At 38.2% G+C, this 15247-nt stretch overlaps 2 protein-coding genes across 3 annotated transcripts in view; one reads left to right on the forward strand and one right to left on the reverse strand.

Annotated features, from left to right (window-relative positions):
* Positions 1-1232: 1232 nt before the first annotated feature.
* Positions 1233-12684, reverse strand: slc35f2l (info solute carrier family 35 member F2, like). 2 transcript variants are annotated; one of them, XM_072691133.1, is made up of 8 exons: positions 12547-12684; positions 9957-10132; positions 7697-7824; positions 7402-7561; positions 6163-6319; positions 4428-4480; positions 3568-3722; positions 1233-2885 (listed from the first exon to the last, which is right to left on the reverse strand). In XM_072691133.1, exons 1-8 carry the CDS (start codon positions 12660-12662, stop codon positions 2613-2615), a joined length of 1218 nt encoding a protein of 405 aa, XP_072547234.1. In that variant the 5' UTR covers positions 12663-12684; the 3' UTR covers positions 1233-2612. The 2 variants fall into 2 exon arrangements, with proteins under 2 accessions (XP_072547234.1, XP_072547235.1); XM_072691134.1 differs by having other exon boundaries at positions 9957-10128; positions 12547-12652.
* A 720-nt stretch (positions 12685-13404) lies between these two features.
* The window catches only part of vps53 (VPS53 subunit of GARP complex), a 24255-nt gene continuing 22412 nt past the window's right edge, over positions 13405-15247 (forward strand). Inside the window, exons 1-2 of the mRNA XM_072692012.1 lie at positions 13405-13575; positions 14206-14286. Coding sequence (XP_072548113.1) covers positions 13489-13575; positions 14206-14286 — 168 coding nt within the window. The 5' untranslated portion in view covers positions 13405-13488. The remainder of the gene's footprint in view (positions 13576-14205; positions 14287-15247) is intronic.

Consider the following 15247-nt stretch of genomic DNA (forward strand, 5'->3'; position numbering starts at 1 on the left):
GTGCAACACACAGTACCTGAATCAAATACTAATAAACACTGGACTTAGACTGTCTCAGACATTAATCTCTTAAATCATGCCCATTAAATGTCCCTTGGCTCCCACAACACTTTTATGTAGCATCAAAAATGCTTCTACTATTGTTATGAGTAAAAGATCATGATGTGTATAATGTAAGGGATCTTGACAAGGCGAGCCCTAATGTCATAGGCTGATGAGCAATTTTTAGCATTAGCCTCAAGATACACTGTAAGAACAAAAGTATCGGGACACCTGCGCCTTCATAGTTTTTTTCCCGGAATTTAAGAAACGAAGAGTTTTTCCTGCTTTTGCTGAAATAACTGTCTAAATAAAGGTGCACTTACTTTTATTTAGTACATACTGAGGTTTTTCAGCCCCAGTATGTTGTAAATATTCATATTATGCTTCCATGAAATGCTTGCAAATAAACTTTGATCACACTTTATGGCATATTTCTTATAAATAATGTATAAATAAAATTGTAAAGTGTATTAAAACAGCTGCAACAGTAATTCACTTACAGCACAGTTGAAATGTCATGTAAAATGATATACTGTGATCCAAAAGCGGTATCTACCCAATTAATGAAGTCGGATGGATATATCCCACATATTACTCAACTCTATGATCATTTTATAGATCTTTAAGTTCAATCAACCAAATGTTTGACTTTATTCGGTTGCCACTGGGCCCATGCAAGTTTAGAAATGGCACACACAAACAAATAAAGAGTGCTGATGTTGGATTTACTTATTTCTCCCATATATTGATGTTTTACAACAAGTCCAGCTGTGCTGTAGAAAGCCTTCCCTAGAGACAGTTACTCCAACAAAAGCAGGATCAACTCTTGAATGCTCTTGATTTCAGAAAAAAACAATTAATGAGCAGGTGTCCCAATACTTTTGTCTATGTAGTGTATCTGATCTTTATCTTGAATCTCATGAGTTCTCCTTTTCAAGCTTATAGATCAGACCAGGTGGAGTGACTGGGTGGTTAAACCTTTCTCTCACAGGAGTCTCATCCTTCTGGGTTATTCTGTGTCCAGTTGATGTTTGCATGCTCAGTCACTCTAGTTAACTATTGAGCTTCTCTGTCTATTCGGTCCTATTTCTTCACACCCAGGCCCCCGGGCATGCTTCCTTCCTCACTATGCACAGGTTAAACACACATGCATATTATTATTACTTAAATGAAGGAGCTGATGCTCTCTCTTTGGCATATCTGTACAAAGCACTGTATCACTCCTTTACAACAGTGAGGTAAATGTTACAAGGTCCACTCTGACTACATCTTCATTTATTGCAGTTCACTAATACTTGGCAGCTAGAGGAGTACAAATGCTAGTCAAGATAAGTTTGCCAGTAAGTGAATTGAAGAAACTCTGTCATTAATGATTGCTGGCTCAGAATCCTTGAGTAAATGATCCACACTCTTATGAGGGGTTAAAAAGAACAGCAGCACATTTGAACATTATTATTTTAAATAATGAGGAATAAAGTGGGTTACAGTATCATACCAGTCAGAAATGAGCTTACTGTGAAATGAGTGTCTGTGTGCTTAGCATACACTATTTAAGTGTATAAAAGTATTGGGACAGCTACCGTTTCTTCCAAAGGTATTAATGTCAAATAAAGAATAGGATCACATATTGTAAAAACTGCTAGAAAAGAACAGCCATTTTTTGACAGTATTTTTTTTTTTTTTACCACAGGAGCAATGTGGTGTGCTGCTGGTGTGGTAGTGGCTGGTGGCAGTTCCAGTTCTTATTTTTCCTCCATCCTCATATATAAACTGGTTAATGCAACACCAGTCAGAGTTCTCTCAGAATTGGTTTCTGGAATTGGTCAGGAAAAATGATGGTGCTCCACCCTTCATATGCTGTGTAGCCAGGAGGGGCTGTTCAGGAGGGCTGCAGCAACAAAGGACTCTGGGAAGGAGGATTACCATACTGTAAATCCTGTGTTATGCTAGTTATTGTAAGCTGTAAGTTGTTATAATGTGTGTTGCATGTTTGTATATTGGTAGGTGCATCTGGGCACAGAGTTTACGCATACTTTGTTTCCCAAAAAACACCATTTACAAGAGATGTGGTGTGAGTAATGACCTCAGAGAGGTGGGCCCAAGTCAGAGATGACTTTTAGTTCTTTATCCAAAGTGTTGTTTTTTTTTTATCTGTGGATAAAATGCTGTAGTACTATTCTTTCACATTATGTGGTGTAAATGTAGAGCTGGGCACTGAGGAGAGTGCCAGGTCCTCAGCTCCAATGCACCAGCTAAGAGACTGTGCTGGCCAACATAGCTTAGGTGTAATGAGGCGAGAGGGCACAGACAGTTGTGCTCTCTCCTACTCTGGCTGCTGAAGGCAAAGCGGCATGGAATTCAATCTTGTGACCCCCAGGCCATATTTTGGAGCATTTCTATTGGTCCTTTTTTGCATGACAGAAACTGGGTATACTGGGTATACTGGGTAATCTGTCTCAATAAATAGAGCATTGTGTGACTAGTAATACAAATACAAATATTTGAGACAAAGATCTTGCTACCATCATCAATACAAGGGTAATCCACTGATAACACGATTAATCATTGAGCTACATTTCAATACTGCTTATGACAACACGTCCATTTTCTAAAGAGTGTGTTTTCCCTCTGGGACTGGTCTGGCTTTTCTCTTTCCTTTCATGTTCACAGGTAATATCAAATGCAGAGCCAACTTGTCCATCTTCATCAACCTCTGCAGCCTGGTTGTCGTAGCCTCCCTCCTCCCACTGTAATTCAGTGGATGGGTTTGGTGTAGGGACAGCATTGAACGTGATGAAGCCCACCATGATCGTCACTAATGATACAATGTAGAGTCCTGAGAACTGAGGGGGAAATAGGCAGGGAAGTGAGGCAGGGAAGTATATGGCAACACATAGATTTTAAATATGACTTATTAGAATATATAGAAATCCTTATATACACTGTATCTTTGTATATATATATATATATATATATATATATATATATATATATATATATATATTAAAATAATTTAAATAATTTGAATAATTACAATAATTATTATAATATACAATATATAATAAAAAATATTGTAATTCTTATAATCATTCTTCATTTTAATAATAATATAATTTTCAAAAATGGGACATATATTTTATATGCCACATATCAGCATATAAAAACATACAGTCATGTGAAAAACAAAATACAGCCACTTGGAATTTAACGTGATGAACGTGTGTCCAATATATGACACTCACATATATACAGTATATATGTACTTGTTTTTAAACATATCCCAAATCCTTTATAATATATGTGCATATATGGCTATATGTCAGCTTTCAGTATGGGAATGACTGTGATTCATTATAAGGGGCGTAAAAATAAAATGACACATTCATAAGTTTATACAGAGTAATCAACGGTTAGCAGGTCATGATGACCCCACATTTGAGATTTGAGATTTGGTACTTATTGATCCCTCCACCAATAAAGCTTTTCTGTTGTGTGTGTTGGTGTCAGATGTCTGATTGCACTCACTGAGTACTGGAACAGGAACAGGCCACAGAACAGACTGAACAGGTCAGCAGTGAGCAGAGAGAGGTTTACTGCTGTAGCACTGGTCATCTTCACCACCAAGGGCATACAGCTGTAGAGAGTATACATACACAGTCCAAACCCACTCAGGAGTAGAACTGAGGAGAGAGGAGGGCGCAGCTGAGAGCATTATAATATTGGACACATTTCTGAACGTATGATGAAATGATATTTCAAACGTGTTTAATGTAAAAAATGCAAAAATATTTCTATAATGTCAATTAAATAAAATATATAATGCAGAATATAAACATCCATAAACATTCGCCCCTTTTAATGATTTAATGAGGTCCAGGCAGTTGGTGCTAGTAGTCTCACAATTAGTGAAGTGGAGATCAGTGAGTGAATGTATCACTGGCTCCAGTCACTGGTTATACAGTATTCCTGGCTACAAATACACCATGAAGACAAAAGAGCCACTCCACACAACTCTCAGACAGGGATATTGAAGAGTGTAAGTCAGGGGATAGATCCAAAAAAATTAGTCCAAAAGTTACTGAACACTGCCTGGAGTTCAGTTAACTCCATCATTAAGAAATGGAAGAAATATGGAACTGTAAATCTGCACAGAGCAGCCTGTCCTCACAAACTGAGTGACTGAGCAAGAAGGACACTAGTGAGGAAGGCCACCAAGACACACATACTCTATCACCTATTTTACATGTTATATTTTAATTTATTTGACATTACTTTGTAGAAATGATATTATATTAACCATTAATAAATGTAATAAAACAGGAAAACATTCAAAGGGGGTGTTCATCCAAAGACACTGTATTCATTAATGGTAGGTTGTGTCTTACCGATTTGCCACGTCCACTGAATGTTTGCAATCTGCACGTGTTCTAAAACAGCACTACAATGAAAACAAAGAAAATACAGTTCATTAACCCCTTAAACTCTGCACTTATTAATTATTCAATTATTAACCTGAACTGTACTGTGAAAACTTTTTAAATCACTTTGAAATTCCACCTACACAACATTTCATTTACATCAGAGCTGCCCAAAGCATGGCCTGTGGGCTAAAGTTGGCCTGTGAAGACCTTTGATTTCATACAATATATCTTATCACTGTCACGCTAAAACCTTGTATTCCCATTGTTGCCGTTCTTTACAGAGCTCCACAGATGACATTCCACATAAATCAAATTAAGTCATGGTTACTACTTAGTAAGACGTGGCTACAACTTAGTAAGACTAGATCTTGTTCCCATGTCTTACTATGTCATGACCGCGACTTAATTTTATTTATGTGGGATGTTACGAGCAGGGCTCCACAGTTCTTTATTTTGTGACATATTTTCAGAATTACAGAATGAATGGACCATTAGAAACGTTTCCCGTCTTCTGTAAAGTTGCTATTTTGTTTTTTGCATGACATTGACATATACATGTATAACTGGATATGTATATAGGAAAGTTGCATGTATGTAACTTATATGTCCTTTTGAATCTATCCTCTTTACTTATTTGTATGGGCATCCCTGCTTTAAATCAGTTAAAAAGTTACATGACATTTTACACAGTTAAATACATTTTTTTGTCAAGAGAGTAATTTACCATATCCACAGCATTGTACTGCAGTAAATATTTCCACTGTCATACTTTATAACACATTGCTCAGTGGCATTCCTTCATTCTCAGATGGAAAACAGGTAGGAGGATTTCCAGACAGAAGCTGCTTTGGCCATAAGCTGAAGACATTACCAACTCCTACAATGAGAACCGACCACTGTAGTCTGAGGTCATTACTCACACCACATGTCTTATTTACGGTGACTGTGGGGAAAAAACAGTGTTGGTAAAACTTTGTGCCCAGTGGCACCTGCAGATATACAAAACATGCAGCACACATTCCAGCAATTTACAGCTTACAATATCTAGCATAACACAGGATTTACAGTAGGTTGATTCCCCTTTCCAGACTCATTTGCTGTTGCAGTCCTCTTAAACACGCCCCTCCAGGGCTACATAACATGTGAAGGGTGGAGTTAATCACTGAACACACTGGGAGTTAATCTTTACGTTTCACAGTAAAGAGCTGTTTTCCAGAATAACAGGATAGTACTGTTAAAATCGGCTGTTCATTTAAAGCATTTTAACAGTACTATTACCTAACAGTAACTATGCTAATCTAATCTAATCAAAACATTTTATTCAGTACAATTGCACTATGGTTACACATACAAGTATGTGCTTTAACCCCTCAAACTCCCAGGATTATTCTCACTGTCCAAAGAAAGCTCTTAACTATGTTAATGTTGGATCATTTATCATAATATGCTCACAATGTAAGTGGCAGAGCTGTTCTGAAAAAAAGCTGAAAAAAAGAATTAGTTTTATGGAGTGTGTAAGTCAAGTGGGTTGGGAAAATGGGACGGGGAATGGGAAAAAACAGGGACAGGAAAATCAGACATAGTTGAGCTTATTAGCCTGTTTAACATATTAGGGTTAAACAGTTTCTACATGGCTAATCAGAGGATGTGCAACACAGACCTCAACATGCAAACTGATATACACCTAAACGAGTCTCACAGCTGTATGCCGCTGATGAGCGTCCCAAACAGTCCCAGCATGCCCAGGAATTCCACCCGGCTCAGGTTCTTCACTGTGTACTCCTGACACAAGTTGGAGATGGCATACAGAGTGGCACTGAGGATAACCAGACCGTCTCCCAGCAGGATGTTACTGGCTGTTGACACAGAGATGAAGTATGCATGTTAGAGTTCACTGCAATGGACTGCAGTAAAATGTCAAGAGCTCATCAATATTCAGTCATAACTTTAATATTATATTTATTTATAGTATATTTTCAGGTCTGATATGATTTTCATGTAATTTTATCTGTTCAAATGTCTTGTTTCTACAGAGGGATCATCCTGCCTTCAGCTTTCAATGATTTGAGATAAGACTGTAAGAGGGTGGGGGGACGTAGCCAGGTTCCGCTTGTGGTAGGAAGGCAGTCCAGCTCTGATATGTGGAGCCAGGAATGATGAATGGCAGGGTTAAAAAGGGGGTGACGGGGTGGTGGAGGGTTGCACAGAGGATGTTGGATTTGGGAGGAAGGGCTTTAGGCATGTTCTTCCTCTCACAATTAAATTATTTCATTTCGAACAACAGCTGTGCTTACTAGCATCATGCTGAGCCATCCTGCCTACCTAGAGAAAGTAATGCACTCTGGGACTACTGGCCATAGATGACTATGACATTACCAGGGACTAAACTGACCTATTTTTTTAGATGGCAGAGCTAATACTTAACTACCTGGATCCACCTTAGCCATCTTTTTTTCCTACTCCTGACCATGTACGTAGTTCTGACCACTAATAGTAGTTTCCAAAAAGATGAAGAATGCTTGGAATAGATTGAGGGGCATTGTCAGAGCTATATTAGAGCTGTTTAAAAGTTTGAGTATTATTTTTTTGATATTGTTTTGAAATTATTACACACTTAGCTTTTGGTATACATTTGGTATGTTCTCATATTTTTGCAACATTTAAAATTGCCAGCTGCCTTTTACATTGTGTAAATGCATCATGATGAATGGACCAACAGGAGGGCTCCAAAATGTCCTGAAATAAAATCTGGTTAATGTATTGACATTTTCCTTCTCCTATTAAGTCACCACCGAGATCTAAGGTTTTGGAGATAAAAGGTTATGCCAGCAATGATATACTTTATACCTGGATCTGACTTGAAATCTTAAGAATTTTTAACAGTAACAAGATACAAACAAAGACAGGAAGACAGAAAGCCTGTGATCAGTGTTCTCACTTGACCCTTGATCCCGGCCTGCGAGGAGATCAGCTCCAACCATGGCTCCCACACCAGCCAAACACACACAGACAGCCACAAAGTGAATTACTCTGTAGCGTGCCTTCAGGAAAAACCAGGACAGGATCATAAGCACTGGGATGATGAAGCAGTCCAACAACTGAAACACAGTAAATTCATTGCTGAGTTTGTTGAACAGCTATAGTAACTCACTTATAGCCACACGATAAAGCATACGCTTCTCAATGTAATGAATCATTACTTTTTCCATTCAGCTCAATAGGAGTGTTTTTACCTGTATGCTGGTTAATGTGGTGTACTGATATGCTTTCACCACAGCGTAGTTTGCTTCCACATCAGCCAGGCCCAGCAAAATATACTTCCACCATTTTGTCTTTAATATCTGCAAAATATTTCCATCACCTACATTAAAAGAGAGGCATCCTGGATGTTACACAGTGGCATTCACTAGAACATTGCACCTTTCAAAAGTTTGGAACCACTTTGCACGGGCTATTCACTATCTAGTTGCCAATAACAACAGATTAGCAAAATGCAAAAATGACCACAAATGTTCACCTAACTCAAAAAAGGTGGGTAATGTGTTGGAATATCCAGTTTTCAATCAGATTTCATTTATTTGGGTAAAAGCAATTTGAAGGGTAACAGTATATACACTGAAAATAATATTTTGGATGTGCAGAAAATATTCTAATACACAAAATATTTCTTTAGCCAAAGACAAAAAAGATAATTTATTATGATCATTTTTATTATTATTATTATTTGATATTAAACTAATGTTTACTATTATGACCAATAAACATTAATATATTTTTTGGCACAAACCTGAAATCACTCAGAACTTCCAGAACATCTCATTCCTTTAATTAAACATCTTGAGTTAACACTAAAGCTCAATTAAAAATTAATTCATCAAAAAATATTTCAGTTCATCGCGCTTTAGTTAGTTTAGTTTACATTATTAATCTGCCAAAGACACTGACATTACATCTACATGTAATACAAGAGTGAACACTGCAGCGTTAAGTGTTCCTCTCTTAGGTATGGGGCTATAGTTCATGTAAGAGCTGACTGCCTGGCTTCAGTAGTGAAGATTGTAAGAGTAAGTTACTGTTTTTGCACTGCTGAGTATGAAGCTGCTGCTGCCTTGTACAACTCCCAGTTGTTTGTTTGGAAAATAAAAAGCTTTCTGTATGGATCACTGTGTTGAAATCACTTTATATATTTATCTTCCACACAGAGTGTCAGACTTTGTCTAAAAAGTGTGAATGTACAGGAGACAATATCAAAAACATATGTGCAAAATGTTATGTTATAAGTAACTATATAAGCAAGAATTGCCAGATTCTTGTGAAATTTAATGCTACATATTTCAGTAGTAACACAAAACAAGCAAATATTAGAGTTCTAAACTTTCTGCATATTTACGTTCATATTATATGCATTTTCATATGCATATTTAGTATAGAGATTAAATTGCATTATCAAGTCTGTCACTAAAATGCATGACTGCACACCACTACATACTGTAGCAAACTACCTCAATAATGAAAAATGCAAACCTGACTACATTCACTAAACTAATTAAAAAGTCGAATGTACATCAGATAATAAGCAACTCAAAACATTAATGCTTAAGTTGCATCTTCTAAATTAACCACAAAGTAAAACCTATACTAACACTATGTCCTGCTTTTTTTCTTAATCTATTTAAAACACCACAATCTTCAAACAAATCAAACGTGAACGCTGCAGTACTTAGCAGTAGAGAAAGCAGTAGTAGTTTGCTTTTACAGCCTTCAACTTCAAAGCTAACTAGCAAACCATTAACAAGCACTTAAGAGAAGGTAGCCAGAGGTGGAATGTCTACATGCTGATGGTGAGTGAAAAAGGAAAGATACACCCACTATGCAAATATAAGCCACCAGGAGCCAATGAGAAAGGTATGAATTTTACTTATAGTGGTCGCACTGCCCAAACACAAGGTACACCCTAAAGGTCACCATAATTCATAGAAATGCCTCAGTTAACTGCAGTCAATATAACCCAACTGAATCAATTCTTTTTAATTAAAATATGCCACAAAGTAGATCTTATAAAAATTAGCTATGTATGCATCTCAACTACAAATTTTTGAGGTAATCTGTCTTAATTAGTTTAAGTGATCCCATATTTCTGTAGTGTTTAAGATTAACTTATGTTAACTTACTAATTTCATTAGGAACTGCAGTTTTTAAAGTATGGTAAACCTCTACTTTACAGCATTAAGCTGACGCTCTTATCCAGAGCGACTTACAAGGTTACTGGTATTACAGAGTTGGGCCAGTGTAGTGTTAGGAGTCTTGCCCAAGGACTCCTATTGGTGTAGCGCAGTGTAGCCACCCATACTGGGAATGGAACCCCAGTGTCCCACATGGTGTGGTAGCTCAGTTTTAGAAAGCACTACTTCAACAGCAATTCCAAACTTTTGAACAATACACATACCATGTTTACCATGTTTGTGAGAATATTGCATTGAAAATGATACGGACCTGTTCTGAAGAGCAGTGCTGTAGTGTAAGTGAGGAACAGAAGGGTGTAGTTGATAAAGCTCTGGAGCATAGGTATGTCTAGGTGGAAGGCCGAGGCCAGGTACTGAGACGTTACTGCAGTTCCACAGATCAGTGCTGACAGACCTTGACCCATCAACAACGTTTTCAGCAGCTGCCTAGAACAAACATGGAGATATGATTTTCCTTGTGTTATGTGCATTGTATATTACAGATCAGTGTGGAAAGTCTGTAGAATACAGAGCAGCCTGTGTTATTAGAATCAGTTCTGAAAGGATGGTGTGATTTCCATTCAGATTGCTGTGAATGCACTGTAGAAAATCCAGCATGGTAACATACTGGAATCAAATTATGGTTCATTCAAGCTATTTATTTCAGTTGAATAAACACAAATCAATTGTTTTTACCACATTAAGCCATTTTAAACAGACAAAGCACTTTCCACGGTGTAAGTAATGAGCTTATTTAAAAATCATCTGTCAACTTAACATCCTAACTTGTATTGACTGTTCAAATACTTCTAAACATTCATTGTACTAAAAGCACCATAAAATGAGCATACTTAATATATTAAGTAAAGGTACATGTATTTGTCACTGTATAGTGTACACTGCACAGCGAAATGTGTCCTCTGCATTTAACCCATCTGTGGTAGTGAACTAGGGGCAGTGACTACACACACCCAGAGCAGTGGGCAGCCAACTCCAGCGCCCGGGGAGCAGAGAGGGTAAAGGTCCTTGCTCAAGGGCCCAACAGTGGCAGCTTGCCGAGCCCGGGTATCAAACACACATCGAACCCACCCCTGTTATCGATAGCCTGGCGCTCTAACCGCTGAGCTACCCCTGCCCCTGCAAGTAGACCATTGTCCTAATACTATAATTGACAGTTTAGAGCTAACTGAAACAGATCTCAGAATTTCCAGTGAGAAAGCTGTAACTCACTTTTACAGCCTTAAACAGTGTTTGCCAGCCCAACTAAGAACCCATGAACCCAACATGTGCACTCTAGACAAGCATATGTAGGAAATCATGTGCATGCCTAAAAGAAAATAACCCAGGAGAAACGACAACACATTGATGGTGACTTTCAGTCATGCCCAGTATGCAAATAGACGGTGTCAGAGACCAATGGGAATGTAAGTTTTAAATAAGAGGTTGTATTGCCCAAACACGAGGCACACCCGAAAGGTCACCATAATTCATAGAAATGACTCAGTTCACTGCAGTCAATATAACTCAACTGAATACATTCTTTTTCATTCAAAATATGCCAAAAATTAGATCTTATAAAAATGAACTATGTATGCATCTCAACTATCCATTTTTTAAATAGTCTGTCAAACCCAACAGGTCAGCTGACCTGTTCAGAAATGATCAAATCCAACATCAGTGCTCTTTTTAAACTTGCCTGGGCCAATCACTCTCCAGTTGACAGTGGCACCAGATTAAACTCAATTACTATAAATTGATTCAACTCAAAGATCCCATTTGATTCATCTAAACTAAAGACTCAGTCCCACAACACATTTGCAGTTTGAAGTCTGAAGAGCGCGTCAGGCCGACAGATTTCTCTCTTATATTGTGCCAACAAGACGCTGTGTGTTACCTCAACAAGCAGTTTTGTATTACACAGTGTGACTGGCTAATTAAGCTTAACTGGTTAACCGTGCCCACATGCAGCTCCCAACCTTTTCCCATTGGCTCCTGGCATCATTTATTTGCATATTGGGAGTGGCTACCCCATTTTACTCACCATCAGTGTGTAATCGTTATCCCCAGACTACCTTCTCTTAGTGAGTGGTAGCTTAACCAGGGTTTAGTCAGTTGTTAGAAATGGCTGTCTTAGAGAGGTCAATGTTCTAACCCCTACATAAGTAAATTGAGGCTGTGGGAAATATTGATCACAAAAGGTCTCACAGAAGGGTATCAGCACAATAAAATGAAAATGTTATATATAGTATGTTACATGCATGGCATCTAAAATACTTTTTTCACAAATATGCACATACAAATGTAACTGCTTTGATTCCATATAGAGAAATACTGTCTACTGCCATTGTTTGCTGGAGAGAGTTGGTTGTAACAGGGTGAAAAAACTAACCCTGTTGTGCGGAGGCTGTACTAGCCTAGCTAGCTCTCTCTTGAGCTGTTAAACATGCTTCGAAACAGTGCAGTATTGCAGCAACCAAGAGGGAGATTAATATAGGTATACATTTTCAGTCAAGTCAAGTCAAGTCAAGTGGGTTTATTGTCATTTCAACTACATACAGAGTACACAGGACTTTAGGACTTACACACACTTACACACATTTTTTTTTTTACAGTAAACCCCAATAAGCATCATTAATTGCTGTAAACATTTGCAAATTGTGGTATGGGAATATAAGAAAATGAGCATTACTTGAGTTTTACTTGAACCTGATTAGTTTGTAGCTCGAGTAAGGTCATACCCTGCTCTCGCCTATGTACTTTTTAGGACTATATAAAGGAAACCTGTCATATGAAGTCAATAATGCAACATGACATTAGGCTTGAACAGACACAGCACATTCTGAGGACACTTTATCACTCACCATGTGAGGATATCTCTCCATTTGAAGTGTCTGAGCTGTCTTGACACTTTTCCACAAAGTGATTCGCCTTGGTTAGGACTCATCCTGCTGGGTTCCTCTTGCTGTGTGTTGTTCATCGCCCTCTGAAGTGATCTACTGTCAGCCAGGGTGGCTCCGACAAGACCATGATAGAGCCGACTACTACGTCTTAACTAACCGAGTGAATCATTTACAATTTGTGAAACAATGTGGTCTTCAAGGAAGCAAGGGAGTAATAAGAGTTAGAGATAAGGCACACTTCTCAGCGGCAGGACAAGGGGTAGCTAACCATGTGGGGGAGTAATTCATTGTTGCATAGAGATATTGTACACAGTGTGTGGGGCCATATTACACAGCGCACCGGTGGACCAGCTCACACTGGACCAGCACTTTAATCTGTATATAGGTTCACACACCTTTTCATCAGAACCGTTATGACCTGTGCGTCTGTATATGTGGGAGTTGTAAGAGGGCATATATGTGTATGTTGGAGGGAAAAGCCAAAGCACATTTAAATGGTCAGAATTATTTTTTTAAGCAATGCAGATTTTATTTGATATCCTTTTTTATTCCCAAGGTTACGTTTAGGGTTGGATTTTGGATGTAATTCAGGAGGGCTATTTAAAAGAAATATGCTATTTATTCCTTTAGACTGTTTTCGTTACTGTGCCTTTAAAACTTTAAAACTACAGATTCATGCATGTAAATATGCAGATTGTTGTGAATTCATAACAGTTTATCCATCTTATTTTCTATATATGTATGGAGTGAGATGTAAATTATAGATTAAGAAAAAGTGGCCTGTCCGAGCTCCAGTGCAGTGGGTGGCAGTAATGGCTGTAGTGGTTGTTGTGTTGAATCAGCTGAAGGAGCAGCAAGACCCGAGCATCCACAGTTACAGCTCACTGTCAACCGGCTGCTACAATGATGGAAGAGGAAGAATTGGAGTTTGTGGAGGATTTGGATGCTATTTTACATCTGTCCCCAGAAGTGCAACTGGCCATTGAACAGGTAGCTAGCAAATCATTAAGCAGGCCGTTTGTTTTTTCAGGCTTTGGGACGCATTTGTCGTGATTGACGTTAGCACACTAGCTAATTAGCTCGTCTGTGTTAGCTCCGGTGATCTGTCAGCTTGTGTAGGAACCCGATTTGTCACTTCAGTAAATCAGACAGTGATTTCAACAAATGACAGTGTGTCTTATTGAAGAAATACACACATATAGCGTTCACCTATTTGGGAAGTTCGTTAGCAAGCAAGCTAGCTAGCTATATTTGCTGGTCTCATTTGTTGGTAGCACCTAGCTAGCTAGCTATCCTGGCTAGCTTGTTATTATATCTGGATGGAAAGACAGCTGATGATAGGTGGCCAAATAACGTTAGCTACATTTCAACAATTGGCATCATATTTAGTGGCTCATTTTTAAGCAAAATAAAAGATAGATGAGGAAGGCAAACACGAGGAGTAACGTAGGACTAGCTAGCTAGCTAAATGCCAGCGTCAACGGTGGGTTGGCTGCTAACCCTGTAGCTAGAAAGGCTGGATGCATACTCCACTCAGTGTTGTCGCTAGTGCTAGCTAACTATCTATTGACCGACAGTTTAGGGTGCTTTGTCTGATTTCCTATAATCTCTTTATTTTAGGTTTTCCCCAGTCAAGATCCCCTGGATCGACCCGACTTTAATGCTGTTGAGTACATCAACACTTTGTTCCCCACTGAGCAGGTAGGTCAACCGACAGTCTGAGTCTGGACCTGGTCAAAATCTCTATAAAACTATGAGTACTCTTCTGTATATGTATTTTGGAATCACGTTTGACATGTGACAGTACTGATTACATGCAAAATGTCAAAAACAAGTTCAGATAAACATATTTATTTTTTTTAGGATTTAATAAAAGAAGCCCTAAAGTTATTGGAGCTTTACCTAAACTACCCTAACTGATGATTGTGTTTTTAATATTTTTGTCACTTTTATTTTAAAGTGAGCTTATTTTAATTGGAGCACTTCAGTTAAGATGAGGATGTAAATGTAGCCCATCAAGCTACTTAAACACTTAACAATCCCCGAACAAGAAACACACAGCTAACAGCACGTCGCACAGTGTGAGGTTTGCCTGAGAGAACATTAGTTCTTGGTTTGGGTTTTAGTATTACACATTTTTCCTGTCATCAGTTATTGTGCCATATTGTTTTATTCTCTTCACCACTAGGCAGTGCTGTTGCCTTTCAGTAGGGCATACCAGCCCATTTCTCAAGGACAGTGTTTGGTAAAGGTCCATGGGAACATGAGGAGGGAACTTTGTGGTTTTGTGGAGGTGGCACAATAACACTTAATTTTTTGAGATACCGATATTGAAAACCTTCAGTATCATCTGATGCTGAAATGAGTCCTGTCATTTTTCTTTAAAAACTACCAAATCTTAAAATGAGCTGCTTTTCATTGAAACACTTCAGTTAAGTAGACTATCAAACTCTCAGTTCACTCTGTTCCCCTACAGGACAAAACACACAGCTAACAACAGTGTTACATAATGTGTGTTTGTCTGAGTGTGTTTTAGATTTCTTACAGGATTAGACCCCCCCCCCCTCTAGATTTCTGTGAAGCTTTTTTACCCTACTGATATTGGCACACACTAACACTCATTAATACTTTTTCTGATTAAAGCAACTCTAAGTATAAATTG

Source organism: Salminus brasiliensis, chromosome 11 (genome assembly GCF_030463535.1).
Source record: "Salminus brasiliensis chromosome 11, fSalBra1.hap2, whole genome shotgun sequence".
In the NCBI taxonomy this organism is placed as follows: Eukaryota; Metazoa; Chordata; class Actinopteri; order Characiformes; family Bryconidae; genus Salminus; species Salminus brasiliensis.

Excerpts from the sequence above, each read along its gene's own strand:
- slc35f2l (XM_072691133.1), bottom strand. The coding sequence starts at position 12,662 with ATGAACAACACACAGCAAGAGGAACCCAGCAGGATGAGTCCTAACCAA. Across the intron at positions 6,320-7,401 it reads AGGCCGGGATCAAGGGTCAA|CCAGTAACATCCTGCTGGGA; the intron begins GTGAGAACACTG and ends CTGTGTCAACAG. Across the intron at positions 4,481-6,162 it reads CTCATCAGCGGCATACAGCT|TGCTGTTTTAGAACACGTGC; the intron begins GTGAGACTCGTT and ends TTTTCATTGTAG.